Here is a 15521-nt window from a genome sequence, read left to right on the forward strand (position 1 = left end):
TTAGATACCAATATTAGATAATGTTTGGTTGGGAGATTCATCTAGAGGTCAGCTTTGGTTCAGGGCCTATTGCTCAAGCCTCAATACATTGCCTGTACCTTGAAAGAATGAAAATTTTGCACATGCCAAGAAAACTGCCTCAGACAAGAAAGCACTTTGATTGACAGATGACAGTGAACCATTAGTAAGACTCAATACTCACCTGGAGAACTGTGTCCATCTCTGAGGCCCCCAACACAAGAGAGGCATGGACCTGCTCCACCAAGCCAATCAGAGGGCTGCAAAACCTCTCCTATGGGGACAGGCTGAAAGAATTTGGGCTGTTCAGCCTAGAAAACAGAAGGCTCTAGGGAGACCATAGGGCTACATTTCAATATGTAAAGGGGACCTACAGGAAGGCAGGAAAAGGAGTGTTTAGAAGGGCTTGTAGTGACAGGACAAGGAGAAATGGTTTGAAATGGGAGCAGGGAGATCTAGGCTGTACATCAAGAAGTTGTTCTTTACAATGAGAGCAGTGAAATACTGGAACAGGTTGCCCAGGGATATGGTTGAGGCCCCATCCCTGGAGATCAGACTCAATGTACCCTGGGCAGCCTGATCTAGTTGGAGGTGTCCCTGCTCACTGCAGGGAGGCTGGACTAGATGATCTTTGAGGGTCCCTTCCAACTCAATACAATCTGTGAATGGGCTAAAGGCTGGGTGAGAGTTCCCATGTCCATGAGGATGTTACAAACTCAAAAGGTACAGCACTAATACAGAATTTATGCAATACAAAGAGCAACAGCCTTCTTCTCATATTATGAAGCTGATGGAAATAGGAAAGAAAAAAACCACCAAACACAACCCCCCAAACTGCAACAAAAGGAGGCTATCTATTAAGAATTTAAAGTCAACAAGGGTGAACAACTTACACCAAAGAATCTGGAAGCAATTAAGTGAAAAAAAAACCCTTTGCCAAACGAATGTCAGTTTCGTATCACACAAACCAAGTGAACAGAGATGACTGAGCTGCTGCCAAAAAAATAAGGCTGCATATTCCAGGAAAGTGAAGAATTTTGTATCACAACCAGAATTAAAATGTGAGAGCTGTACTTAGTAAAAGAATGGAATTATTGTTGGAGATTCCTAATCAACTTCAAAGGTCCTAACAAGTCAGTCAAGTCAGCCAGCGTAGCACTGTGGAAGAAAGTTATTGCCAAGAATACAACCTGGCTTGTAGAGATGGAAAATTGAGATGGTGAACAAAAATAATACTAAAAAACACTTACAGAGTGAAAATATTGATGCCATCTTCTCTTCCACTCTATCACTCTTACTTTGAACTAAAAAATGGAGACAAATTACAATTAAAGGAGGCCCTTCCTCCCATTACGCATAGCACTGGGACCAGCACTAAGCCCTCAACACAGGAAGGACATGGACCCGATGGAGTGAGTCCAGAGGAGACAAAAACAATCAGGGGGCAGGCTGAGGGAGCTCTTCAGTCTGGAGGAGGTTCTGGGGAGAACTTAGTACCTGAAGGGGATGTACAAGAAGGCTGCAGAGGGACTGTTTGCAAAGGCCTGCAGCAATAGGATGAGGGGCAATGGTTTGAAATCAGAGGAGATTTAGATTGGATGTTAGGAATAAGTTCTGCACCACAAGTGTTGTGGACCACTGCAACAGGTTGCCCAGGGGGGTAACTGAGGTCCCATCCCCGGAGATCTTCAAAGTCAGGCTTGACAAGCTCCCCGCCGGTGACTTCCCTTCTCCAGGCCTTATACCCCCAGCTCCCTCAGCCTATGCTCACAGCAGAGGTGCTCCAGCTCTTGCATCATCTTTGTGGCTCTCCTCTGGACTCACTCCAACAGCTCTGTGTCCTTCTTGTGACGGGGACATCAGAACTGGACACAGTATTGGAGGTGGGGGGTCTCACCAGAGTGGAGCAAAAGGGCAGAATCTCCTCTCTTGCTTTGGGGACGACACTCCTCTTGATGCAGCCCAGCACACGATCTGCCTTCTGCATGAGCACACTGCCAGCTCATGGTGAGCTTCTCAGCAGCAAGTATTTGAAGAGTTCCTTATCCGAGTAAACTCTCAAGTCCCGTAGAAAGTACTCCAGGTCCCCCACGCTTTCAGCATTACAAAGTTTTACACAGGAGTGTTTAAAGATGAAAAATATTTTATTTACACTTTTCTTTATACACATTTTATACATTTTGTTTCTGCCTTTCTTTTGTTTTCAGTTTAAAACCCGAACAAAGCGCATATGTGAGTCTGAGCATACTGTATCCATAGCTGGGGAAAATTACTTTATGCCAAAAGGGGAAAAAAAAAAGCAAAAAGACATGAGAAAAGGCTTCAAAACAGTTAAAAAGAGGCAATTCTTAAATTATTCAGAAGTTTATAGCAGCCCTGGGGTAATAATTAGACAGTTAATCCAAACAGATGTGTGAGGTCATATATATATAGAGATGATTTTAATTTTCAATAGGCAATTTCCAATTGATAGACACAAACACAGCACAATTTGAAAATAACTTCTCCTGTTAACTTATAAAATTTATCAAATACATTCTTTTCAGATACAAACAATCTGATATTGTACACTGGAACTGGGTGGGATAATACCGTAGTGGAACTGCAATCGCCAGCGTAATTTGTTTTATAAAGATCTACAAAAATAACAGTATCTAGGGGGAAAAAAAGAGAAATATGTGAAATAAAGACATAGCTCATTCTTCCCTTCACCTGCTCCCAGAACTGACTTAAAAGTTAGGTGGGTCCCACTGAGGTAAATAAAAGCCCTATACATATAGCTAACTTTACAGCCCTAGGGAACACTGCATTTTCTAGGCTTACAGTTAAGGTTTTCCACCAGACACAAATGAAAACTGCTGTCTGCACACAGAAGTGGTTTTCCCCTCATTACCGACTTAATATGAACCCAAAGGTGTTTGAAATTGATCTTTGAAAGCAATTTTTTAAAAAAACATAGACATTGGAATTTGAGGAAGTGAAAAACAAAGTAAAATCGTAGAGGGAAGTCCAGAAAAGCTGTGCTCCAAACACATCAGCTTTGCTGCCACGTGCCAACTACGTTCCATGACGTTTACCCCATGAATGGAAACGGCCAAGTTACCAACTTGCAAAAATCAAATACAGATGCAAAAGCAGTCACTAGTTTTTATTTTAAGCAGCTTCAGACTGGTTGTATTACAAGCATTAAACTGTCAAAATTTTCGCTACAGGACCCCAGCAAGCTTTGTTTTAAGTAGATTCCATGTGCTTTCCAGTTTTGTTCTTTCCCACTCTTCTTTCAGTGCGCCACACTTACTCAAGTAACTTCACCAGCTAGATTTTTATTAATGGAAGAATAGTAGGACACTTGAGCACAGGTTTCATAACAGTTGTGCTTTTAGGTTTTAAGTACCTTACAGTCTTCTGTTTTCTTTATACTGGACTGGTCACATACTTCAAGTACATATTTAAAGTGTTAAAAGAATGAGGAGCCTGATTCACTACTTTTTCTTTTCTATCTTTTGGGGGTGAGGAAAAATATAATAAAAGACAAAATAAGCCCTACAAATTCAAGTTTTTCTAAAAAGACTTTGTCATATAAACACTGACACAAGCTTGAAGTTTAAAGAGCCTTTAGCATGTCCCCATAACACTATTCCTCCCTTCACAAATCAATGAAGGTAATCATAGAACGGCTGAGGTTGCAAGGGATTGCAGAACTCATCTACTCCAACCTCCCCACCATGAGCAGGGAGACTTCTCAACTAGACTCAGCTGCTCAAGGCCTCATCTAACCTGGCCTTGAACATCCCCAGGGAGGAGGCATCCCTGGACAACCTATTCCAGAGTCTCACCACCATCATACTGAAGAATTTCTTCCTAAGATCCAGGCTAAACCTACTCTCCCTCAGCTTCAAACCATTCCCCCTTATCCTATTGCTAGACACCCTTATGAAAAGTACCTCTCCAGCCTTCCTTTAGAATCTCTTCAGCTACTGGAAGGCAGCTCTAAGGTCCCCCCAGAGCCTTCTCTTCTCTAGGCTGAACACCCCCAGCTCCCTCAGCCTATCCTCATAGCAGAGGTGTTCCAGCCATTAGATCATCTTTGTGGCCCTCCTCTAGACTCTCTCCATCAGCTCCAATAAGTTAAGCAATGTTTCTCTTCTTCAACCAATTTGAACTTGTACCTGCTGAATTTTATTCTTTGATTCCTGAGTGACAAGTGATGCTTCCACCCTGATGCAGGTAGTTACCACATATCAACATGGAAAAAAGCAGCACTTGGGTTTGTAAGGCAGGAGGTCCTCAAGAAAAAAAATATATTGTTGCAAATTTCAGAAACCAAAGAAATATTAGTCAGAAACCCTTGGAACTAGTTATAAGAGGACTGCTATCAGGCAGCAGAAAAAGTAGGGCATCCTCACTTTTCAAAAGAGAGTAACATAAAAGCAGGTTGCCAGGTAGCTCATATGCTGCCACTACCCCCTCTTGCTATCAGGGCTTTCTGAAATAGCGGAGTCTTTGTCAAATCAAGAACTGCCTTTCTCCAGCTGAATCAATGGGGGAGGGGGGAAAAAGTCTTTTTTTTTTTTTTTTTTTCTCCCCCACCTAATACCTCCCACTGTGAAACTATCACCACTGACACTTTGTAGGGGGAAAAAAATTAGGGTTTGTTTTTTTTTTTTGCTTTGAAACAAATCCTCTGTCCCCTAAAAAGAGATACAGCAGCATGTGGAATGGGAGCTGGCAGTTTCTAACCTCTTTACAGAAGCACCATTTTTTTTTTTTTTGTCCATTCTGGCTCATTTAAAAATAAAATTTGCTTCTAGAGCTTGCTGCTAAATCAAGACATGAAGCTGATACATTTACAAGGACAAGTGTGGAGTCGTGCTGCTGGGAAAGAACAACCCTGTGAACCAGTACAGGTGGGGAACTGACCTGTTGGAGAGCAGCATACGGGAACGGGACCTGGGAATCCTGGTGGACCAAAGACTGACCATGAGCCAGCAATGTGCCCTTGTGCCCAAGAAGGCCAATGACATCCTGAGGTGGGTTAGAAGGGCTGTGGTTAGAAGGTCCAGAGAGGTTTTCCTCCCCCTCTACTCTGCCCTGGTCAGGCCACAGCTGGAATATTGTGTCCAGTTCTGGGCTCCTCAGGTCAAAAAGAACCTCAGGGAACTGCTTGAAAGAGTCCAGCACAGAACCACAAAGATGCTGAAGGCATCTTCCTGCTGAGGAAAGGCTGAGGGAGCTGAGGCTCTTTAGCTTGGAGGAGACTGAAATGGTGACCTCATTGATGTTTATAAAGATGTAAAGGGAAGCGTCAGGAGGACAGAGCCAGGCCCTGCTCAGTGATGTCCAATGATAGGACAAGGGGCAATGGGTGCAAGCTGGAGCAGAGGAGGTTCCATGTGAACAGAAGGAAAAACATTTTCACTGTGCAGGTGCCAGAGCCCTGGAGCAGGCTGCCCAGAGAGGCTGCGGAGTCTCCTCCTCTGGAGACATTCCAAACCTGCCTGGATGCATTCCTATGTGACCTGCTCTAGATGCTCCTATTCTGGCAGGGGGGTTGGACTGGATGATCTCCTGAGCTCCCTAGCAATCTGTGATTCTGTGAAATGTGAAAAAAACAACCCCTAGACTGTAACTCAGTATGTCTGCCTTTTTAAGAAAAGCCAAGTACTTGCTGTTCAAAAGCAGGTCAGGTGTTAAATAGGAGGGTGAGATTAAGAGCTGCTGCTATTCCATTATGGTAGGGGTGGGAACAGAAGATGAACCCCCTCCAAATTTAATAATCAAAGATTCTAACTTACCTTTCTCTTGACAAATCAGAGACATTTAAATGTTTTTAATGCTCATTCAGAAGAGTCGAAATTTGACAGGAACAGGCATTTCTTATTAGCTGGCTTAGTTTTGTTTTAAACTAAACACTAAATGTTCTGGAGCTAAATACTAAAACCAAGCACAGACAATTATTGCCAATTAAAAAACAATAAAATCTCTCTCTGATACATAAAGTAACAAAAGAAATGCCTCGAAAGTTCCTCTGTAATGGAAAAGAGGAGGTAAGCTAATTGTGCATTTCATGTCCGTAACAATAAAAGCACAGTGGAAATGTAAAGTAACAAAATGTTCTTGCACACCCCTGCACTAAACCCAAGCAAATTCCAATCATTCCCAAAGCTCGGTTAAAGCCAGCTTCTAGATAGACACACATCTTCAGGGAAGCTGAAACCAACAGTTCAAGTTAGAATTTCACAGAGTTACAGTTACAGCCCTGAACAAGGTATTTCAGAACTGGGTGTCTGATGATACACAGACATTTAAAAAGAGAGCACCTGAACTGATCTGGTTCTTCATGTTTCAAGTGTCAATACTCACCAGTCACTGTAGTGGCTGTTGCTTTGCACAACAAAACTTCAGAAGGTGCTTAAATGCAGACCCAAAAATGTAACTTTTAGACACTTATCATTATTATATTCTTGAAAAAGTCCTGGCCATGTCTCCTTACTACACCTGAATCATGGGAGACCAGATATCCAGAACCACATCCACACCCTAGATAAAGTACTTCATACTGCATAGAACACACCCACAAAAGCCTACTCAAGCAGGATTAGTTTGGGCTACCCCATAAACTTATCAAGACATTAGCTGGTAACAAAAAGAATTAAAACAATTTAAAAAACAAACAAAACACCAGACTTGGGGTTTTTTTTTTTGTGCCCCAATATTCCATGAACTATATACAGGAGAACCTTTTAACTTGCAGAGAGTCAGAATCTACTAGAGGCAGTTCATCTCTGCACCCATGCAGGGCAACGTCACACACGAGTCTCACAGTGAAACTGAGGTAAGCCACGCTGGCTTGAAGTTATACTATTAACAAAGTAAATTAGATTTCTAATTCAGTAAACTGTATTTTGATTAAAATAGACTTAAATTTAACTGTAAGTTAGTCTCCATCAGAAGGCTGAATATCAACATTTGGTCCAGTCACTACTGGTGTAAATAACTTACCACTACAGCTATGATGGCAGGGATTCTCTCTCGCTGTTAAAACACGTGGAATGAAAACTTTCTATCAATAAACCATTTCTAATTTAAGAAGAAAAATAAAAACCCTGCCAACATGCCATATAGCTCCAAACCTTCACATCTCAACCCAGAATGGAATTACTACAAAAATATCAAAATACAAGTATGAGGAGTTTTACACTTTAACTTCTATCAATTATTTCAAACTCAGTTTAGACAAGCAGTTGTTAACATAGGAAACTTCAGGTTATTTTGGTCCCTTTTGGTCCCTTTTTAAGTGCATTCTTTCGAACTCCCTGAGTACTGTACATTCCTTTTCTACAGTGATTTCTGACTGGAAGATGCTGAATAAAGTGGTTTTGCATTGCTGCATATAAAGTAAAGTCTATTGCTTAAAGTGCAACACAACAGCATCAAGATTTTACAAAATATGCAGGTGCAATGTTTCAGCATTTTGCCCCTATGCATCTGAACTAAGTGTGAGCCTTCAGCTTCTCCACCTTTCTCCTTTAGATTCTACAAGTGGCTAATGTCACATCATTAAAGATGATCAGAACGTAACTACTATCATTGCTTAGGTCTTGGCAGACAATTCTTACCAAGCTATTTGTCAGTAATATCTGCAAGTCTACACAATGGAGTTATTCAAAGCCCTCCTGGACCGCACATCTTGATTCAGGCACTCTGAGGTCAGTAGCTATAGCTGTGCAGGTTTTGTTTGTAGAAGAAACATAAATGGTACTAACTATCCAACCACCTAACCCCACATGTCCAAAACACAGTAGTTCATAGCAGTTGATAATTACTTCAACACAAGCACAAAAGAACTTGTAATGAAGCAGGAGTACAAGCAGAGTACTGAAAACAGACTCTGGTACTATCCAGTTCTGAAAATGACTGTGCTGAGCTTTTGCTTATTGACATTTTCCATTTTCATTAAAAAACCCCAAACAAGACAACTGGGCAGCACATTCAAACACAGAAGGAACTCTGCTAAGTTGTTGTTTTGGTTTTTTTCAAAAGTAAAGACAGTTTCTCAGTGATTTGTTATGTAGCATCAATACAAAGAGTTTAATGTAACTGAATCAATCAGTATAGACTAAAGATATTTTGATACCAAATTAGGCTTCCAGTTATTTAAGAATTCTGAATTACTTAGCTCATTAAAGGACAGTACTATACTTCAAATTCAACAGGTCTGGATGAATCTGTGCACTAGTTAGAGGATTGTAACTGCACATAAAAAGGTGTATTTCTATATATATAGTTTTTACAGTGTATGCATATTTTTTACTCACCAACAAACACAATGCAGACAATAGAAGGCAGCAAAGAAATAGTGTTTTGAATATAAAATAAAAATGGTTTGTTTTCAATTTAGTAGAAAATGTGTAATTTGAATTTTGGCAGACTTACTGGTACTACTATACAAAAGTAGGAAAAAGAACATGCAAAGGGGTTAAGATTATTCTTCAACATATATAAGGGAAAACAAAACCACCTAGTAGATTCAAGAATATTTTGCAATGAATGGGAAAAGCATCCAAAAGACCACACAAATTACAGAAGTGGTTCAGTTTTGTTGTTTTAGACCTGGTGGTACTCTCGTACAGGTGATGAGTTTTATTTTGATGCTCAATAAAAAATGAAAACAAAGTCTTTTTTCTTTTCTTTTCACAAATATTTTGTCAAACTCAACTGATTTCAGAAGCACAGTTGCATAATGGCCATTTAAAAAAAAGAAGAAGAAAGCATTATGGATATCAAATGTTACCCAAAAAAGGAAAACAGGGAAAGAAAAAAGCACACTTGAGAATTTTTTCCCCCTTCTTAGAATTATATTTGTTAAAAAGAAACAAAGACTTTACAATATCAGACCAACTTATTGGCTCTTCTGATGAACTTGGTAAGTACACTCCCTGTACATCCTGTTTCTCTCAAGCTTTTAGCAGTTGTTCTCACACACAAGGTAATGTCTCTGAAAGAACTGTTTGTATTTTTTAAACAAACTGGGTATAGCTTTTTGCATTTCACTGAGTTGTTTATTTTAGCTGCAACGTCTGACATGCTCCAAAACATATTCAGGAAAATGCAAGCTGCAGACTTGTAAGCCATCCAGCTTGCATGGCATCCTTGGATATTCATCTTCTTTCCACTTGTTTTCCTCTGGATCAAAGGTGAGAATAGAATCGCTGTAGTGACCGTTGTAACAAAGGCCTCCAAGAACCATTATCTGTTTGTCCAGCACAGCTACGCCATGACCACTCCTACCAATTGGCATAGAAGCCAATATAGTCCATTGATCGGTATCTGGGTCATAAACCTCTGTAGAAGGACATCCTTGAGATTCAAAGGAGGCCCTCAGGATCACACAGACGCCACCAAAGACATAAAGCTTACCATTGTAAGAAATCATTTTGTGAAAGCATCTTGCATAATTCATTTTGCATTTGTTCTCCCAACAGTTAGTGACCACTTGAGTTCTCCTTGTCCGCTGCTCTACTGTCCCTTCTTTACTGGGATCAAATACACACACTTGCTTAGAAGTTGAAGATGATGTAATTCCACCAGTGATATACAGCTTGTTACCAAGCACGGTCCCTTCATGTCCATACTTATTGACGGGATAGGGATCCACAAACTCCCATTTATCTTCCGTAATATCATACCGCTCAGTTGAGTAAAAGGTTTCGTCCCTGGTCCTCCCAGCCACTGCATAAACATACCTCCCAATAACTCCAACAGCAAACTCTGAACGTGGAACAGACATGTCTGCCATTCGTAACCAAGTGTTCTGTCTTGGGTCATATCTAAACACTTTGGATGATGCATGAAACTCACCATCTGGGCCCAGTTCTTCCCCACCTAATAGGAACACAAAGTTATTCACAATGGCAAGGCAGTCTGGTCGTAAAGGTACTTGAGGACCCTCTAGTTCCCACCAGACCCTTGGTTTGTGCAAGAGAAGAATTTTACTGTTCACCATACTGTGTCCTATCATTCCTCTAAATACTGCAGTCTGGGGTTTGGCAGAGCGAATTTTGTTCGATTTCATTTCCATCAAAGGCTGCTGGTGAACGCTATGAAAGTAATTCATGGCTTGGTCAACCTCATGTCGCAGCTGCCGGGAGTATCGATAAAACTCTGATGTTTTTACCTATGAATACATTTAAAATACATTAAAATTCTGACCAAGAGAAATGATCTAAGACATCTAAATGACTATGTGTCATCAGAAGATTATGTTACTTCATTTCATTCAGGCAATCTTGACAGCAATTGCATTTGTGCACAGAGGCTTAAGCTAATATACTGTTACCCAAAATCCAGAAGGCAATTTAGTGATTAACAGCAGTGACTAATGTTTTCAGAATACTCACATGCAGAAATTAAGCCAGAATTAGACACAACTGAAATCCCCAAGTCTAAGAATCATTATTCCTTCCCTTAAAAAAGCTTTCGTTCAACATCTCCTTAATCCAGGAAGCACATAAATGACAAATGGACTATTTTCCTGGTTTCGAAAGCACTCTACACACCTCTGCTGCATTTAAAGATCTACTGTAGTCTAATTACTGCTGAATTACCACAATCAAACCCAAGCTAGTGCTCCTGAATGTTAGGCTTGCTCATAGGACAGTTTACTTGGGGTGGAGTGGGAAGGGAAAGTACCCAACCCCCTTCCTTCAGAGTGCATGATTGCACTAACCACTTGTCATGATGGTTACCCTCACGGCTTCCCCTCTGAGAGTCTCCACATGTTAACAAATGCCTTTAACATGTGAAGAAAACACAGCAACCTCTAATATTTTGGTTGTATGTTTATTTGGTAAACTGTGGAGGGAGGTAGCTTTGAACTTCCACTTTCCAAGAGAGTTACAACTTTTGAATTAGCACACAAAAGTGAAGTGCTCCTTCTTGGTATGATCTCAACTTGAAAAGTGTTCTCCCTGATCAGTTTTATTGGAGTTGTGGGGGCAGACTGCAAGAACTTACCTTTCCAAGATCCCCTCCTCTTATCTAAACCAATTTAAGTTCTTGAGGCTGGTCCTGAAACAATACCAAAACCACATCCCTGTCTTGAATAGTTTAATAAATCTAGCTCCAGGCAGCCCTTGAGTCGCTATGTGATTCTCTTCAAAGAGGCTTCACTCTTCCTGTACAGTCTGGTCTAAACCAGCATTCTGAATTACATTTCTAAAAAACAGTATTGCCAAATCCACAAATTCTCTTATCAGATTTGATCCACATAAACCTGGACTGCTTTCAAACACTCTGAATGCCTTTAGTTCCCACCAGCTCCAAAGAAAAGAAGCAATGTTCTGAAGAAATGTCAGGACACTGGCATTTCAAAGCAGCCACAAGATATTATCAGGAGCTACTATTTTTTCAGTATCTGTTCCTCCACCTTCTTCTATTCCCCGTCCCAAAAGACAAAAGCCTGTACCACCACTTGCCTAAAGAGTGGTAGTAGAAGTTTTCACAGATATGAAAAATAATTTGGAAATGAGTAGTTTTTATACCATGTGAACAAAGTAGTTTCTTGTTCCATAAACATGTATCAATCAAATTTTGTTAGCCTTCTGTTCATCATTTCACTTTCTTGTATAGCAATTAAGATATTCTGCTGTTAGATGAAACGGTATTATTGGATATGATTCACACAGATTGTGAGATTGGTTTACAGATCAGATTTTCCAACCCCCTTGAGTACTAACCTACCATCATAAAGCACTGTATAGCTCAAGAGTTACAGTGATATGATTTCATTTACACTTTTTCTTTCCCTTACTTTGTTTTCACAAGTTTGATTTATCTTTGTTTGGAAAAAAAGAGTATGGTCATGTGAAGATTGTACATATTGGGGCAATATTCAACTTCTCTACTGTTTTTTGGTAACTCTGGAGCTCTCAACACAGGAAGAACATGGACCTGATGGAGCAAGTCCAGAGGAGGGCCACCAAAGATGACCAGGGTGCTGGAGCACCTCTCCTATGAGGACAGGCTGAGGGAGCTGGGGTTGTTCAGCCTGGAGAAGGCCCTGGGGGAGACCTCATAGGGGCCTTGCTGTACCAGAGTACCTACATGAAATCTGCAGAGGGACTGTTTACAAAGGCCTGCAGTGATAGGATGAGAGGCAACAGTTTGAAATTAGGGTAGATTTAGACTGATGTTAGGAACAAGTTCTTTAGCATGAGGGTGGTAGAACGCTGCAACAGGCTGCCCAGGGAGGCAGTTGAGGCCCTATCCCTGAAGCTATTCAAGGTCAGCCTTGAGAAGACTCTGAGCAACCTGATCTAGTAGAAGATGTCCCTGCTGAGTGCAGGGGGGTTAGACTAGATGACCTTTGGTGGTCTGTTTCAAACCAAATCATTCTATGATTTTTTACCAGTTTGCCAAAGACACAGAAAGCTTTGCTTAGGTGCAGTGCTTTACAAAACACACAGAGCAAACCCAACTCTTCTGGGGAATAACAGATCTATTTTCTTATTGCAAACAAAGACTATATCATACAAACATTTCTTTCCTGACTGAAAAGACTGAACAGAAATTCCAGAAAATATGCTGGGGGAGGGATGGTGGCGAGAACAGCACAGAAAAATGTTAAAGAAAGCCTTAAATGTTAAAAAAATTGGAAAAAAAATAAAATCAGAAGTTAAAATAACAAAGAAGCTTAGATAGGTTACTTTTAAGGACAAAGTAACTTTCTAATTCTAAAAGATCAGGACTATTTCATGCATTCCCAAATTGGTGCTATCACTTTTGGAATGAAATAAAAAGGTAATTTTTGTTCCACCTACATGCATTTCAAGTTTTCTTGGATGATTATGGAAGACAACAGGATCAACATACTTACAATGTGAAGCATGCCAGAAAAGCCTGGCACAGATGGAAAATGTTTTTTCTTTCCCCTCAGCATTTACAACTCTGTCTTTAGATCTAGAAATTGAAATGCCAGCCAGAAACTAGAATTAACATAAGCCTTATATATCCTCAACACTCTACTCCTTCGCATAGCCTAAATCTCACCCCTTGAGAGCATGCAAAGGAAACAAGGAAGATCTCTAATTCCAGAGACAGTCTCAAGACTAGTACTTGATGAAGGCATTAACAGCAAAGCAAAACCTCAGTCTTACCTAAAGACATCAAGAAGCAAATGCAACTACCAGATATAAACAGCTCTTCAGACTAAAGTTTCTGGGGAAACCATCTTCAAGCGCAACCCTGAAGAGATGAACATGGCAACATGCTAGTACTAGAAATTCTTAGAACATTCAGGAAAAAACAAACCACCTCTGCTTTACAAGAGCAGTACCTCTTATGAGGCTCAAATAATGGTCTATGACAAATGTTAGGATATGCCTGTATGAAAGTACACATGCTTCTAGGGAAGAGGACAAAGCAAATGTAAGTCAGTTTGCTCATTTTCACACACACACAGTGTCTGAGGGAAAGTGTTCAAAGTCCTATTCAGCTCACAGTAGAGGAAAACCCACCAAACACCTACACCTTCTCAATAATTTTCATAGAGTCATTCAGGTTGGAAAAGACCCCTGGGTTCACAAAATCCAACCACTGACCCTATTCTACAAAGTCCACCCCCATATCATATCTCCAAAACCCACATCCAAATGACCTTTAAACACACCCAGGGTTGGTGACTCAACCACCTCCCTGGGCAGCACATTCCAATGCTTGACCACTCTTCCTATGAAAGAATTTTTCCTCATGTCCAGTCTAAACCTACTCTGCTGCAGTTTGAGGCCATTCCCTCTTGTTCTATCACTAATTACCTGTGAGAAGAGACCAGCACCAACCTCTCTACATTGTCGTTTCAGGTAGGTGTAGAGAGTGAGGAGGTCTCCCTGTAGCTTTCCTCTTCCTCAAACTAAACAGCCCCAGCTCCTTCAGTCACTCTTCTGAGTTCTCCAGGCCCTTCACCAGCTTTGCCATCCCACTCTGCACTCACTCTACCAAGTGTGTATAACAAAAGAGAAACATTAAAACTTAGGTTTAAATATTACAACACAACTGCAAGTTGTGCATATATTTTATTAAAGAGCCTGAGCAAGCCTTTTGTGGGGGCTTCTGTCTGACACCCAAAATACACTGAAGGAAATCCCTCAGCCTTCAAAAGTAGATTTCTGACATTTACCTGTAAGCAGAAAGAAGCAGCTAACCAAAAAATGTCTAAGTGCTTACCAACAGACCAACTTCAAATTAGACCAATTTCAATTAAGTTCAAACGGAGAGGCTCTAGAAGGAACATGCAACTCATTACCACCACCCTTAGCTAGAGAAAATACTCACAAGTTTCTGCAAAACACATAAAACTGATGGAAACTGTGATGAACCTTCAAGCAAACCAGAAGTGTATTCTGGAGAGTACATCAGCAACTCTAGAACTGATAAAAAAATATAAATGCTTCACAGCACTTTCCAAGTTTAAAACCCAGACTATTCTGTTACCTTGCTGAAGGGTCTCAAGGAAAGTTTAAGTTGGTCTTCATCAGTTTTATTTTGAAAAAGGATTTAATTCAAGTATAAAGCTGTTCTTATAATCTTTCTATCACTGCTCTTCAGTTTTCTAGACAAAATCTTCTTACAGAAATACAGCACTAATGTAAGAGCTCCCCAAAGGATTATCTCATGAGAACTGTCTCACTGCATCACTTACCATTTACAGTGGTTCACAATCAGACAGAGAACAGAATGAAATCAAATGTGTCATTTCATTAAAAAAAAGAAAGAAAGTAAAACAGAACATCCACTCACTGCCTAGGTAATCAACACCAAAAACATCAAGGCTTCACAAAAATCACCACCATTCCTCCAGCCATAGTAAATTTGAGCTTGAATGCATTTTCCTTTCTTCATTTTGAATCAGTGAAACACTCCATAAAAAGTGCTGACTTTCCAAATTAGTGTAGCTATTAATCATTGCTTTTTTTTGTTTTTTGCTGTATAGCAATGCATGCTCTTCTAGTTGCAGGAGCCATGCAAGCTTCAAAATTTTCCATCTATGAAAAAGTAAAGTTAAAAATGTAAGCCCCATTGGTTCTAATTTGAAAAGAGATCCTCACAATACACATGATGTATCCCATAGTAATGTCTGTCATCTTCCCACCCCCTTAAAACAGTAAAGCTGCAGGAAGAACAATGAAATGTAAGATAAATGTTCTACAAAACAAGTCAGACTTCAGTACATAGCTTTTTTTTGCCCCCTTTTTTTCCCCATCATACAAATATTTCCACCCATTGTATTTTTGTTGCTTGGGCATTTAGGAAAGAGCTTTCAAAACCATGAAGAAAAGCCCTTCCCCCCACCACCACCCCTTTTTTCTTCAGTGCCCAAACTAAACACCTACTATTTGTACACCTAGCAACTAAATTTCTATGAGGTATACATGTATATGTTAATAACTGGTTATTATATGGGGTAGATACTAACTTGGTTATTTCTGTAGAACTGGTTAAAAAAA

At 40.2% G+C, this 15521-nt stretch overlaps 1 protein-coding gene across 12 annotated transcripts in view; it reads right to left on the reverse strand.

Annotated features, from left to right (window-relative positions):
* Window positions 1–2143: 2143 nt before the first annotated feature.
* The window catches only part of KLHL15 (kelch like family member 15), a 31825-nt gene continuing 18447 nt past the window's right edge, over window positions 2144–15521 (reverse strand). For all 12 annotated transcript variants that reach the window (XM_068144797.1, XM_068144798.1, XM_068144806.1 and 9 more), the window contains one exon: window positions 2144–10195. In XM_068144797.1, the coding sequence (XP_068000898.1) occupies window positions 9086–10195 (1110 nt within the window). In that variant the 3' untranslated portion in view covers window positions 2144–9085. The remainder of the gene's footprint in view (window positions 10196–15521) is intronic.

The sequence above is a fragment of the Melanerpes formicivorus genome, unplaced genomic scaffold (genome assembly GCF_026170545.1).
Source record: "Melanerpes formicivorus ecotype bairdi unplaced genomic scaffold, bMelFor1.0.p_v2 SCAF_11, whole genome shotgun sequence".
NCBI classification, from domain to species: Eukaryota; Metazoa; Chordata; class Aves; order Piciformes; family Picidae; genus Melanerpes; species Melanerpes formicivorus.